The sequence below is a fragment of the Cordyceps militaris genome (genome assembly GCF_000225605.1).
Source record: "Cordyceps militaris CM01 unplaced genomic scaffold CCM_S00005, whole genome shotgun sequence".
Lineage (NCBI taxonomy): Eukaryota > Fungi > Ascomycota > Sordariomycetes > Hypocreales > Cordycipitaceae > Cordyceps > Cordyceps militaris.
The window spans coordinates 2,942,062-2,954,380 of NW_006271973.1; the positions used below are offsets into that span (position 1 = coordinate 2,942,062).

Sequence of the window (12,319 nt, forward strand, 5' to 3'; positions counted from 1 at the left end):
GGGCCGAAGATGGAGCATGTCAGTCTGAATTGTCCATGCGTGTTGGTCAATAGGCTTTGCATTGGAGCTAGAAAAATTATTTACCTCATAGAGTACAGCAATAAACCTTGCTTGAGTTTAGCACTGGTCTAGTTGTCATCTGTCAGAATGATGAGTATTTCGGCATCCCGGCTCATAACGTTCCGTCCCATTGTTGCTTTGCTGCAAACGAGAGTGAGTCAAGAGAGAGATGATAGTGGTCTGGACATCGGATGACCTTTCACTGTCACAGTGCAAGAAAACGAGAGGCCCTCCATGCAAAAGAGTAACAAAAATGATAATAAGTAAAGGGACATGTATAATAAAGAACAAGAGGATCCCAACCTCTATTTTGGCAACCATGTTAATATAGCATCCCCCCCTTTCCATAAACGCCACCAGTATGCAAGTCACAAAGGAAAATTGATAACCTCCCAATCAGTAGTCATCCGACTCCTCGTCCGGCCCTCGATACTTCATCTCCAGTACCCATTTTCCGTCAAAGTCGATGCCCTTGCGCACCTTGGTCCCAGCTTTGCGCCAGACTGTATGGCCTAGGCCCATGTCCACGATGTACAGTCGCCACTCGTCGTCTTGCGCGACACCCCCGCTCGTTGCCAGCGGATCGTCCTCATCCCGGGGCATGACCGCCTCCACGAGCCCGCGCTTCGGAGCCCCGACAGCCACCACGTATCGCGGCTTTACAAAGAGCGGCGACCCGTCAATTATGGCAACCTTGCCGGTGCTCGGATCAATCCCTGACGGCACGTCGATCGACAGCACAAACGCTTCGTTGCGGTTGGCCCACTCCATCAGTTCATAGACTGTTGCCTGATCTCCGATGCGAAGCTCCTCAAATGACATTGTGAGTCCCAGGAGAGCGTCAATAATCAGAGACACCGACACCCGCCCAGTGCCATTGCTACCTGTCCCAGTTGCCGCACCACCAGCCGACGTCGTCTTGCGCAGCTGCTCGAAAAAGTCATGCTTCTTCAGAACCTTGCCGCCAAAGCTGCGATACAGCTGCACCTGGCGACGTAGCTCCTCGAGCAGGTCGCGCTCTCGCTCGATGCCCACCAGGCAAACCATGATATCGTAGCCCTTGTTACGCAAGTGACGGCCAGCGACGAGCGCACGGATACTTGATTTGTTGTTCCCCGCCAGAATCACAACAGTCGGATTGATTGGCAGCGATACGTTCGCCGTCTGCGACAGCGCCGCTCCAGCCATTTCGTATCGAACTTTGAGTGCAGGGTCGGAAAGCGCCTTGACTGCCACCTCGGCGATGCCTCGGCCGGCATTCTCAGCCATCAAACTCTCTGGGAATCCAACTTCGTTGGCCGCAATATTTTCCAGGTTGAGCATCTGCAGCGTCGAAATGGCCTCGACTCGGCGATTTGACGGAACCAGGTAGAGGCCGGGCTGCTGGACCTTGGGCGGCTGTACCTCAGCGCTTCGGTACCCAGATCGTGGACTGGACCGACGCGAAGGCACTGGTTGTCGCACACTCGAGTTGACTCGTGACAGTGGCTGTCCGCCCATAGCAGCGCTCGCCTTGCGTGACTGTGATCGACGACTTGGTCCTGATTTGCTGTCTGCTCGTCTGCCCGCCTGTCCGCCCTTGAGCTCACGGCCGCTCAATGTTTCATTCTCGTGAACGCCTCCGACTTCAGCCTCGCTGTTCCAGTAATCGGCATTTTTTGTGCTTGCAGGCAAGTCTAGCACGTTCTCTGTGTAGTGAAGGTTCTTGCCTCCTGCCGTACCGGGCTGCGGCTTTCGGTTGTGCGATACGAGCCGGTCAGCCTCGTCAACAACGTCCTCCTTGCGCATTTGGTCAAACAGCGTGCGCTTGTCAAATTTGGCGAGGTTGTTCTCAAAGTCAAACTCGGGCAGCTCTTCCGTGACATCTTCCGAAGCCCAGCCATTGTCAGTCTTGCCGTTTTTCTTGAGAGTCTTGAATAGCTGAAAAGACGATGTACTCTGCAGTATCGGCGTCTGTCGCCAGCCCTTGCCGTGATTACCGGGAAGAATAGCGGCGCCCTCGTCATCGTGGTCAGGCTGCTTCAGCTGTCGAGAGGTGCGCTTTCGGGCTTTGCGCTTCTGCGGTGTCGCCTCGGAGGCTGTCGGCACTTTTTTAGATTCCTGTGCTTGGGGTGCATTCATGCTTTTGAAGAGGCGGTCAAGATCTCCTTTTGATTGAACCTCTGGTACAACGGCTTCCTCTGGTGCAAGGACTGGGTATGGCTTGCCCGGGTCGAGAGTGTGCGCAGGTGCCTTGACGGGCACACTGCCCGATGGAGGCCCCGAGTCTGGCCGGCGCCCCATGCTCAGGATAGCAGGATCAACAAAGTTTGATTTCGTGGGCGAAGTCGTCTGGGTGGCATGTTCTGTTGATTGAGTGGGTGTCGAGGTATCGGACACAGGTGGAGGAGGCTGCTGCTGCGGCTGCTGCGGCGGTTGTTGCTGTTTTGGTAGTTGCGAGAGGTCGGTAATGTTGTGAGCTTTGATGTGCATCTCGGGGATATGCTCTTGCGTCGCAACTATAAAGACTGGGTGAGAGTGTAAGTGTGATGACTGAAGATGGGCAAGGGAAGAGGGAATATCTTACCATTGGTGAGACTGAGGCTGCTGCCAGCTTCGACGTTACGGACGGTGCCGATGAGCTGGTATCCTGGCGGGTCGCGCAGGATGACGCGCATCTGGAGCCCAATAAACTCGTTGGCCATGTTGGGTGGTTTGCAGTGTCGTTGGACGGTCAGTCGTCTGTATTGAGTCGTCCCTTGGTTCCGAATGACGGCATAGGTGGACGTTGCCAAACAGGGGGGGGGGGGCAAGCTATAGTCACGAGAGAGACGACTGCGCCTAGTCGAGAATCTCGTGCATGAAGGAGGGATTAGGCGATCAAGGTTGACGGTGGCGGTAGATTGAATGGGGACTTTCTGATCAAGTCGGGATTGTAAAGCTTGCGGGAGTTGGAGAGCTGTCTCGTCGTTTGCGGACTGCCGGCCGATTTCGATTGTCGTGATTCGCGCGCGCCGTCGGTGGATCGGAGACGAGCACGAGGGGAAGGAAGGAGATGGAAGTTGCCCAAGTAACCGAGTACCTGCTCCTTGTTGCTCTTTCTGGTTTCCTGGTCTTCGGCGGGTCGGCGCCGATGCTCTCGCCCTGGCTGCGGTTGATCGGTCAGAGGCCGGCAAGAAAGAAAATTAAAAAGAGGTCTCGTGGCCAAGTTGCTCGAGTTGGTAGCGCCCCAGGGACAGGAGCGGCTCCCGCCGGGTAGGCAAAGCAGAGAAAACAGACGAGAATCAAGCAATAAATATCGTCGTGTAGTTTTTCGCGCGCGAGGATTTCGGGTCTCGGGAAGGAGAGTTGTTGGGGTTGGAAGATGTAGGAGGAGAGCAAGAAATCTCGCCCCGAAGCCTGAATGAAGGAAATGCAGCTTGTTCTGGCTCCCCGCCAAAGTTGCAAAGTTAACCGTTACCTAGTACTAGGTAGTACCAGGGGAGCCTGGTAGAGGGGGGCGCATTTTGGTGTAATTACAGCTGCAACTTTGTAATTCCGTGCCGAAATTTGCACACGACTGTGAATAAGTTATGCCGATACTAATTTCGTGCGTATGTAATTTGTAGCTGCTTCGAGACTGAGGGACCAGTACATGCCGAGCTGGTGCTTGCGTTGTCGCCTGGAATAGCTCCCGCAGCTTCTGCGACATGCAGACACAGATAACTGGACCCGCTCGCCGGCAGAGTCATTGCTCATTGCTCATTGCTCATTGCTCATTGCTCATTGCTCATTGTGCAGCCTGTAATGTAATAAGTACCTAGACCCACCAGTACTTTATATGAGATCAATACCACTCGACCAACGATAATAGGCACCAGGACTCTGTACCGCTGGCTGCTGCGTTTGGCAAAGAGGGTTGGGCAACAGGCACCAGCATGTCACGAGTATCATCACAACTACCCCGACAACCACATCTCCCTGACAAGCCGGCATCCATCATAAATAAAATATACAAATATACAAATTTCTATATTCACATCATTCGCTATAGCTATATGCCTCTTCTAGCTGCCACAAAGTCCAATATCGAATTCGGTCGTCGCATACCCGCCTCCGCCGCCGAGTACAGCTTGTCATAAAACTCCACCACCTTGGGATGCGCCATGACCTTGTGCTTATCGAACCCCAATACACGAAGACCATCCTGCGACGTTGCTCGAGAGAGCGCCACGTACGCCTGGCCCTTTTCAAAGATTCTGCTCAAGTTGACAGTCACTCGCTCCAGTGTCTGCCCTTGTGCTTTGTGGATCGACAGTGCCCACGCCAAGATCAGCGGCAGCTGTGTTCGCTTCGCTTGAATCTCACCGTTTGGAAGCTCAACTGTCCACTCTTCCGGCTGACACAGAAGCACACGTCCCAGCCTGTCGTCAGATCCCGAAGGAAACTGCACCATCGGATATTCCTTCCAAGATGTCGTCAATTCGCTGTCCCGGCTGAAGCTGCCAAGCTTCTTGCGTGCCCTTTTTGTCGCTAAATCCTCAACTGTGTCGTCCATTATGCCCTTATTCTTCTGGAACGTTTTCTCGTCCGAGAATCCAATCACACGACCAACTGATCCATTCACCAGCGACCCATCCAGATTCTTGATGAGCATCACCTGTGCACCCACCTTCAAATCAATCGACTTGGGTGCCATCATGTTGGCGAGTAGTCTGTCTCTGACCGCTGGGTCTCCTGTATCCGCAGCTTCAAATCTGTGTATCTCCCCCGGCAAGTCTCGTAGTCGCTTCTCGTTGGATCCTTCAACTTGTGCACGAAGAGGGAATAGCTCTGCAGAGTCCACACCATCGTCGAACTTGAGCGGTCGCTCCAGGGCCTTGAATGCCCGTACCGTCTCGTCCGTAATCTTGCCCAGTCGCATTTCATTGAGCATGCGAGCAAACTCCGGGTCACGCTGTCGAAATACCTGATTTAGTCCAATCGTGTGGTCTATCGATGTAGTCCAAGTTGCCGCATCAAAAGCAAACTTGACCGGGGCTTTTGAGTCGTCAGGAACAGGCGGCAGTTGAAAAAAAATCTCCTGTAATCACAAGCTGAATTCCTCCCCATGGTCGACCATTGTTGCGTATTGTCCGCCCAATTTGCGACAGCTTGTCAAATAAATCTCCATCCACCATGGAAATCTCGTCAATAACTAGAACCTTTGTCTTGAGCCATCGGTTCTTGGCCTTTGGGTTTCTTCGCACCTTTTTGACCAGAGCGGTGGCGCTCTCTTTGCCCAACCCAATGCCCGAGAAGCTGTGCAGTGTGATGCCACCAATATTGCATGCAGCAAGCCCGGTTGATGCCGTGACTGCCACACGCTCGGTTCCATGCCCATGCTTGTCATCGAGCGCTTGTATGATAGCTCTCATCAACACCGATTTACCCGTGCCCGCAGGTCCGGTAAAAAAGACGCTCTGCCCTTGGTCGACCACGAGATCCCTCACATGCAGCTGCTCACTACTTAACGCAATGGCACCTGAGCGTGGAGCAGGAGCAAGAGATGGCTCACGCTGAGCTGGCAAGGCTTCAGCTTCCGAGACTTCCTGCTTTGTGCTTCTCTGGCTTTTGAGCTGCTTCTTCAGTTCCTTTACGGTACTGGCCGATGGGTCCCATAGGCCTCGAGCCTGTCCTTTCTCCGCCGGCGTCTGTGGCTCTGTGTCTAACGTTTTTTCTTCTAAAACATTCTCTCGCTGCCAGCCAGAGGGCAGCGCCCTCTTCTTCGCCTTTTGAGGTGCAGGCGTCTCGAAGCAATCGTCATCAGGCTTCGTCTTCTTGGGTGCAGGCAACTCGACGCAATCGTCATGAAGCTCTAGCGATTCTCGTTTCAAAGAGCCGCTGTTTCCTGATGGATTTGACTGGTTTCGAGGCTTCTGTGGTGGTAGAAGATGGGACGCTGGCGATGACGACCACGGTATCTCTTGCTCTGAAGATTCTGGAGGTCGGCTCGATGTTGCCAAATTGGAAATAGAAGTAACTTTGGAGGGTGGAATGGCCGATGGTACTTTCAAATCGATGTCGAAGTCGCTGTCGTCGCTAAAATCTCCGTCGAGGATTTCAACTACCGGTTGCCGCGTCTTGGTATTGTCATCTCCTGTCAAGTCAATGAAGTTATCCTGGAAGGAAGAGGATGAATTGCGGTAGAGAGAAGCCAATGATCCTTTGCCCGCTCCGTTGCCGCTTGTAGTGCCTTTGTAACAGACTGGCTCGTGGTCTGGCTGCTTGCATTGTGGTCGTCTGGACTGCGCTGTCGAGGGTGACGAGTTAAGAAAGCGCGGCGGTCCACGCCATTTGAGCTGGTCCCGAATGTCCGACTGAGTGTGACTGGGGCTGCTGGATGGAAAGAGTTGTTTGCCGAGGTCGGTCGCTTTGGAGGTAAACTGCGAGGGCAGAGGCCGGTTGGCCTCGTATTTCTTGTTGGCTTTGGCAAGCATTGAATGTGATGCAGCAGTAACAGCAGTATCACTAGATAGAAATCGGCGCCCTCTGCGATAGTTGACAGGCAGAGCAGTGATGACGGTGTGGCAGAGAAACAGGCATTGGAGCGCAGCAAAGGATCTAGTAGGTGAATTAGGCACTCCCCGGATCATATGAAAGGAAATGGACCAGTTGGAGAAGGAACGCGGGAGAGGCAAGGATGGAGGGGGTAATACAATCAATGTACGTGAAAGTGCTCGCACGCGTTTGATGCGACCCACGGCGCGTCAACGAGGCTTAGCTAATCAGGTACCAACCACAAAATAAACGGCCGCTTAGGAATCCTATTATCTCGTTTTCATGCTAATTTCACTATTCCACTCATCTATCTCCTTATTACTATTTTTCCTTCTTATAGGATTAACAGGCCGTTATAGATTCAAATGAAAATAAGAGGTTGGTGGTGGCGAGGGCGGGGGTGATAATTTGCTTGAAGAGAAAAGGAAAGGGGTGAAATCGGCTTTCGGCAGGCAGCCGAACAAAACACCACCAAACGGAGGAATGCATTCCCAAAAAGGCGAGGGATATCGCGAGCCATGCAAAGACACGAGAAACAGCAAATGTGTATGAGCCTGGATGAGATCTTTATTATATGAGGGTGACGATGCTAAAAGGGAAGCTATCTCTATCTGGGGTGGCTGGCACAGGTTCCCACGGCTGTGTCATGCACATGGCGTCGCATCATCCTCCCGTCCACTCGATAATTTGGTAGCAGGTACACGAAAACATTGTTGCCCAGTGATATCATCAGACTTCGGCCATTAGCCCTTCGACACGTTCATCATAAGAAGATTCAGCAATATATCCCCGTGCACAAACCAGAGACGCATTGGCTTCACAGGACACTCGATACACAAAGCCTAGCGTATCGCCCATCGAAGGACGTCAATAGTCTGGGCTGCATCATCACACAGCCAGTATACGCTTGCTACGCTCGAGACCACCTCGAGTCTGAGCCCGAGTCACCAGTGGCCGACATACACAAGATACTTCAAAACGAGCGTACACGTACCAACAAACTCGTACACGCTAGTGGCGTCTTCCAATAAAAATTGTCATTTATGATGAATTGTCTTGATAGAAACGGCCCAGCAGCTCAACCAAGGTGAATGCGCCGAGCAGCTGCAGCTGCAGCTACTGGTCCACGAGACAAGATTCGCATCTTCGGGTTTCGCCATCAAGCTCCCATGATGTTGTGACTCGACATGCAAACAGACGGTACAAGAGATCATGATTTGTTTTGGGGGGGGGTTTTTTTGTAAGAAAGAAAAAGAGAAATACACTAATATTGTTGTACAAACCAAAAAGTGCCAGAGTAGCTAGGGCAGTACCTTCATACATACAGCCTTGTGAGTCAACCCTTTTTTGGACACCCGTCGTCAATAACCTCTTGGCTCTTTGGGGCCCCTTGTTGATGAGGACGCTCCCTTGTCGATGGCCTCTTTGGAGGGCTAAAAGGAAGCGGAAATGGTTGTTAGTTCTGACAACGTCGGGCACAGAATGAGCGCACAAGGAAACCCCCGAAAAGAGTGGCTTTTTCTAGGTACATTGACTGATGTACATCACATGAAAGACTAAAGCACTATGAGATATCCCAATTTTTATTCAATTGCTGCCACACAGTGACACACACACACACTCGAAGGCTCGGCTGCCTCGAGGCCTCGGGAAAACCCTTGATTCGCTATGCATTAAGCGTAGAGGCTCTTGGTGCTTATGGTACTGGTTGATTGGATGGAACAATTATGTCTGGGAGTGGCTGCTGCAGCGTCTGGGTGTCGAGCTCATTTTGCATCGTCATACTTGCCCCCACGCTCTCAATTTTTTCCTATTGCGCCCCATTCCATACCCGATGCTGGCATCCCTTATTAGTCAAACCCCAATTGTTCTTCTTCTTTTTCTTCTTCTTTTTCTTCTTCTTCGTCTTCTTCTGCTCAGCCCCCTTCATTTCTCGCCGATTGCGACCCAAAGCGGATTAGCCCTACTCGCAGGGATCAGCGCCGCCACGCAAGTATCCCCACGAGGCTGTTGCCGCTTTGGGTAAACGTTTCGGTGGCCGCGTCCGCACCCACGCATATTCTATGTAGGGCTGTGCCAAGATGGGGGCCAGGCTGATTTCAACAACGCGCAAGTGTCTCTCGTGAATCCGATGGTTGTAGGATTTAATTTTTATAACCCGCTTTCAAGCAAGGGGCAGTGTGCCGCTTTTGCCGGCCAGCGGTTTGCAAGGATGGGAGGCCGCAAAATTTATCCGTCTATATATACAAGTTTGCGCCTTCAGCTTTTGACCAAATGGTCCTGTCTACCAAAGCTGCTTTCTCACGACCATCCACACAGATATTTACTTGCCAAACTATCATACTTTGAAAGTACCCCCAAGTTGGGAAATACAAGCCCCCCCGCCCCCCGGCCAAAGGCAAAAATGCATCGTCCTTTCGACACATACGATGGCCTCGCCGTCGCCCAAATCGTCCTCTACACCTTCTTCCTCGTCGGCGCCGTCATTCTCTGCCTCAAGCACGGCTTCCTGAAATCCGCCGGCTGGCGGTACCTGCTCGCGCTCGCGCTCGTGCGCATCGTCGGCAGCGCGCTGCGCCTGGCCACCATCTCCGCGCCGACCGACGAGAACCTGTACATTGGCTGGCTGGTCCTCACCGGGCTCGGGCTCGGCCCGCTCATCCTCATGCTGCTCGGGCTGCTCTCGCGCACGTTCGAGTCGATGCGCCGCAACGGCCACGACATCGTCAAGCCCATCTTCCACCGCGCCGTGCAGACCCTCATGCTCGTCGCCATGATCCTCCTCATCGTCGGCGGCTTCAGCGCCACGTTTACCATCGGCGCCGGCGGCGCGCCGCAGGTGAGCTACGCCGTGACGAGCCGCGTCGGCAGCGGCCTCATGATTGTCGTCTTCGTGCTGCTCTGCCTCGAGACCCTGCTCGCCGTCGTCAACCAGGGCTACGTCGCGCAGGGGGAGCACCGCGTCGTTTTCGCCGTCATCGCCTGCTTGCCCTTTGTGCTGGTGCGCCTCGTGTACAGCGAGTTGCTCGTCTTTGCGCACGTCCGCTCGACGGCGTGGCTTATGCTGGCCATGGAGGTCGCCATGGAGGTCATCGTCGTGCTCATCTGCGAGATACTGGGCTTTGCGCTGGCGAGAGCACCGCCAGAGGAGAGGAAGCCGGCCGACGTCGAGGCGCAGTCGATGCCTGCACATGGCAACTTGCACTCGCAGAACGGGTATCCGATGGCCCAGTATCCTGCGGAGTCTGTGCCGCGCAAGACTCGTCGCGAGCGGAAGCGCGAGCGTCGCCAACGTCGATAGGGGCAGGGCAGGATAAGTAAGATGGGGGCGAGGGGGATGACGAAAACAAATTAGACGAAATCAATGTGGATCGCATACACACCTTCTCCTTAGTATCAAGTAATATATTCAGATGACGCATATACTTTGAGGTATATACTTTGCAGTCCAACCCTCGTGCGCCTAAAAGCCTTGGTATCCAAAAACAAAGCAACATGGTATAATCGGTATATAGCCAAAACAAAACCCCAAATGTCGCCCGCCTCTTTCTTCACATGACGGTACAGCAGGCCTTTTCGAGCTTGCGCAGAATACGAGGGAGGACCTTTTCGACCATGGCGGCAATCTGGTCTTGCTGCTGGTTCTGTCCCTGGTTCTGGTTCTGGTGCTGCTGCTGGCCACCACCGTACTGCTGGCCACCATGGTGCTGCTGTTGGCCGCCATGCTGTTGCTGGCCACCACCATACTGCTGGCCACCATGCTGCTGCTGTCCGCCATGAGGCTTGCCATGCTGCTGCTGCGGGGGCAGCGGCTCGCCGCCCTGGAGGTTAATGTAGATGCGCCCGGCATTTTCCTCGGTGCGGCACTGCAGGCCGAGCTCGCGGCAAATCTCCTCGACCTTTGGTTTGATCTTTTGCACGTGGCCGACCGAGTGGTTGCCCTTGCCGACAATGGCGTGGAGATGCGTCTGGCCGCGGGCGCGGTCGGCGCGGATGCGCTCCTCGAGGATGCGCTCCGCCTCCTCGACAAACTGGCCGTGGAGGTCAATGGCGTCGGCGTCGACGCGGCCGGGTGCGTTGTTGGCGCGGAAGATGAACTCGGAGGCCTGGCGGTTGAAGTCGTCCATCTTGGCGTCGTGCGCCTTTCCCTCGTTGGAGAGCTCCTTGGCGCGGGCGCCGTCGCCCGAGTCGTAGGCCTTGCGGGACTGGAGGAAGTTAGCGGAGGGCGAGGAGGAGGCGGCGGAGGAGATGGGGGCCAAACCTTGTCGTAGCAGGCATTGCGCTTGTCGGCCTCGCCGCGGGCGAGGTCGCGCAAGCGGTCATACTCGCGCTCAGTGTCGTCGCCGTGGTCGTCGGCGTTGAAGGCTGCAAATCGGACGACGAGGGTTAGCGACAGGCACAGCACAATGCGCCGGGGAGGAAGCCGTACCGCGACCGCCCAGTCTAGTCATGGGGATGGACATGATTCCGGCGGGAGGGGGTGGTCAATTCGGCCAGGACGCAAAAACAAAGAAGCTGAACGAATGTGATGAGGACCGGCAATCGGACGACGGGGCGATGCGATGGGCTATTGGGCGACCGGGGCGGTAAGGAAGAGAGAAATGGTTGAAGCTTTGTTTGCTAAGTCGCGGGGGATTTTCTGGTCTCGGGAAGACGGAGCAAAGTACCCGGGTACGGGTATGTAGTATGTAGTCTCCCAGCCAGGCAAACAGGTTCGAGACGGATGCGGTCAGGGAACAGCGCAGATGCGGACGCTGCGATGTGAATACTGTTGCAATGGATTCATGATGGAAATTGGCATGAGATTGGCATGGAAAGAGGTTCAAGGAAGGACATGGGGCTCTTTTGGTTCATCTATTGTAGGAGGGCAAGTTGGTGAGCTGTGGGTGTGGTCTTTGTACTTTGTACCTGGAATTATCTGTACCTACGCTAAAACAAAAACGCTCGGCAGTCTGGTAGCGATCAAACATGCCCATCTCGTCGGCAGTAAAGGCCGTTCAGTTCATGCGGTACCTGAATTCATCAATTAACCTTACGGCACTGGCAAATCGGACCACTTTGCCCAACTCCAGATCCTCTGATCCCCAATAAATCGCCATCTTTTATTTTAATTCATCATGCTCGCCTCCGCTCTCGCCCAACCGTGCGGCCCTCGCGAGGCGTCAGGTGGCGCTGCCCATCATGTCTCAGAATGTCATGGCGCTGCTCCTTTCCGTCGACCTGGTGCGCGCACATGTGCTCTTTTCGCCCGCGATGAAGCCTGGAGTCGCGCAATCGCCCAAAAAAAAGAACAAAAAAGAAAACCCAAGACATTTCGTAATTCTCCCAACTCCCTTTTCCCAGCAAAGACATAAAAAAGACCGCACTCGCCCTCCTCGCGTGAGTGAAACTATTTCGCATGCCAGAGCACATCCCGCGCGACGCCAGTCTGCCGCCCGCCTTGACGTTTGACGCTCCGGTACGCACGGTCACGGTGCGTCGTGCCACCCTTTTTCATTTCTTTCCCTAAAAAGAGTCTGCCGTCCGGTGTTCAAGCAGCAAGATACTAGATTAGTAGTCTTCTCAGCACTCGCTCCTTTCTCACTCTTTTCTTCTTTCCTTGTTACTCCTCCCATCGCTCATTTGGGACTTGTTCACCCCCGCCAGCCAACTTACACCACGTCTTTGTTACACAAGATATTCCCATCGATAGTACACATCGCCAGGCAAACAACGCACAAAAAATTCTCCGTCTTGCTCACACACATACACGCCACATCTC

The 12,319-nt window shown here is 54.0% G+C and overlaps 4 protein-coding genes across 4 annotated transcripts; 1 reads left to right on the top strand and 3 right to left on the bottom strand.

The window, feature by feature from the left end:
* Positions 1-456: 456 nt before the first annotated feature.
* On the bottom strand, positions 457-2,744 carry CCM_07231 (YjeF-related protein; the record flags this gene model as incomplete). Its single annotated transcript, XM_006672369.1, has 2 exons — positions 457-2,567; positions 2,627-2,744. 2 exons carry the CDS (start codon positions 2,742-2,744, stop codon positions 457-459), a joined length of 2,229 nt encoding a protein of 742 aa, XP_006672432.1.
* Positions 2,745-2,911: 167 nt separating this feature from the next.
* CCM_07232 (DNA repair and recombination protein pif1) lies at positions 2,912-6,497 on the bottom strand (the record flags this gene model as incomplete). Its single annotated transcript, XM_006672370.1, has 3 exons — positions 2,912-3,183; positions 4,129-5,058; positions 5,138-6,497. 3 exons carry the CDS (start codon positions 6,495-6,497, stop codon positions 2,912-2,914), a joined length of 2,562 nt encoding a protein of 853 aa, XP_006672433.1.
* A 2,465-nt stretch (positions 6,498-8,962) lies between these two features.
* Positions 8,963-9,859, top strand: CCM_07233 (uncharacterized protein; the record flags this gene model as incomplete). The annotated part of the gene is made up of 1 exon (XM_006672371.1): positions 8,963-9,859. The coding sequence occupies one exon, from the start codon at positions 8,963-8,965 to the stop codon at positions 9,857-9,859; it is 897 nt and encodes a 298-aa protein (XP_006672434.1).
* A 250-nt stretch (positions 9,860-10,109) lies between these two features.
* On the bottom strand, positions 10,110-11,021 carry CCM_07234 (Smr domain protein; the record flags this gene model as incomplete). Its single annotated transcript, XM_006672372.1, has 3 exons — positions 10,110-10,763; positions 10,820-10,923; positions 10,988-11,021. The coding sequence occupies 3 exons, from the start codon at positions 11,019-11,021 to the stop codon at positions 10,110-10,112; spliced, it is 792 nt and encodes a 263-aa protein (XP_006672435.1).
* Between the last annotated feature and the right edge of the window lie 1,298 nt (positions 11,022-12,319).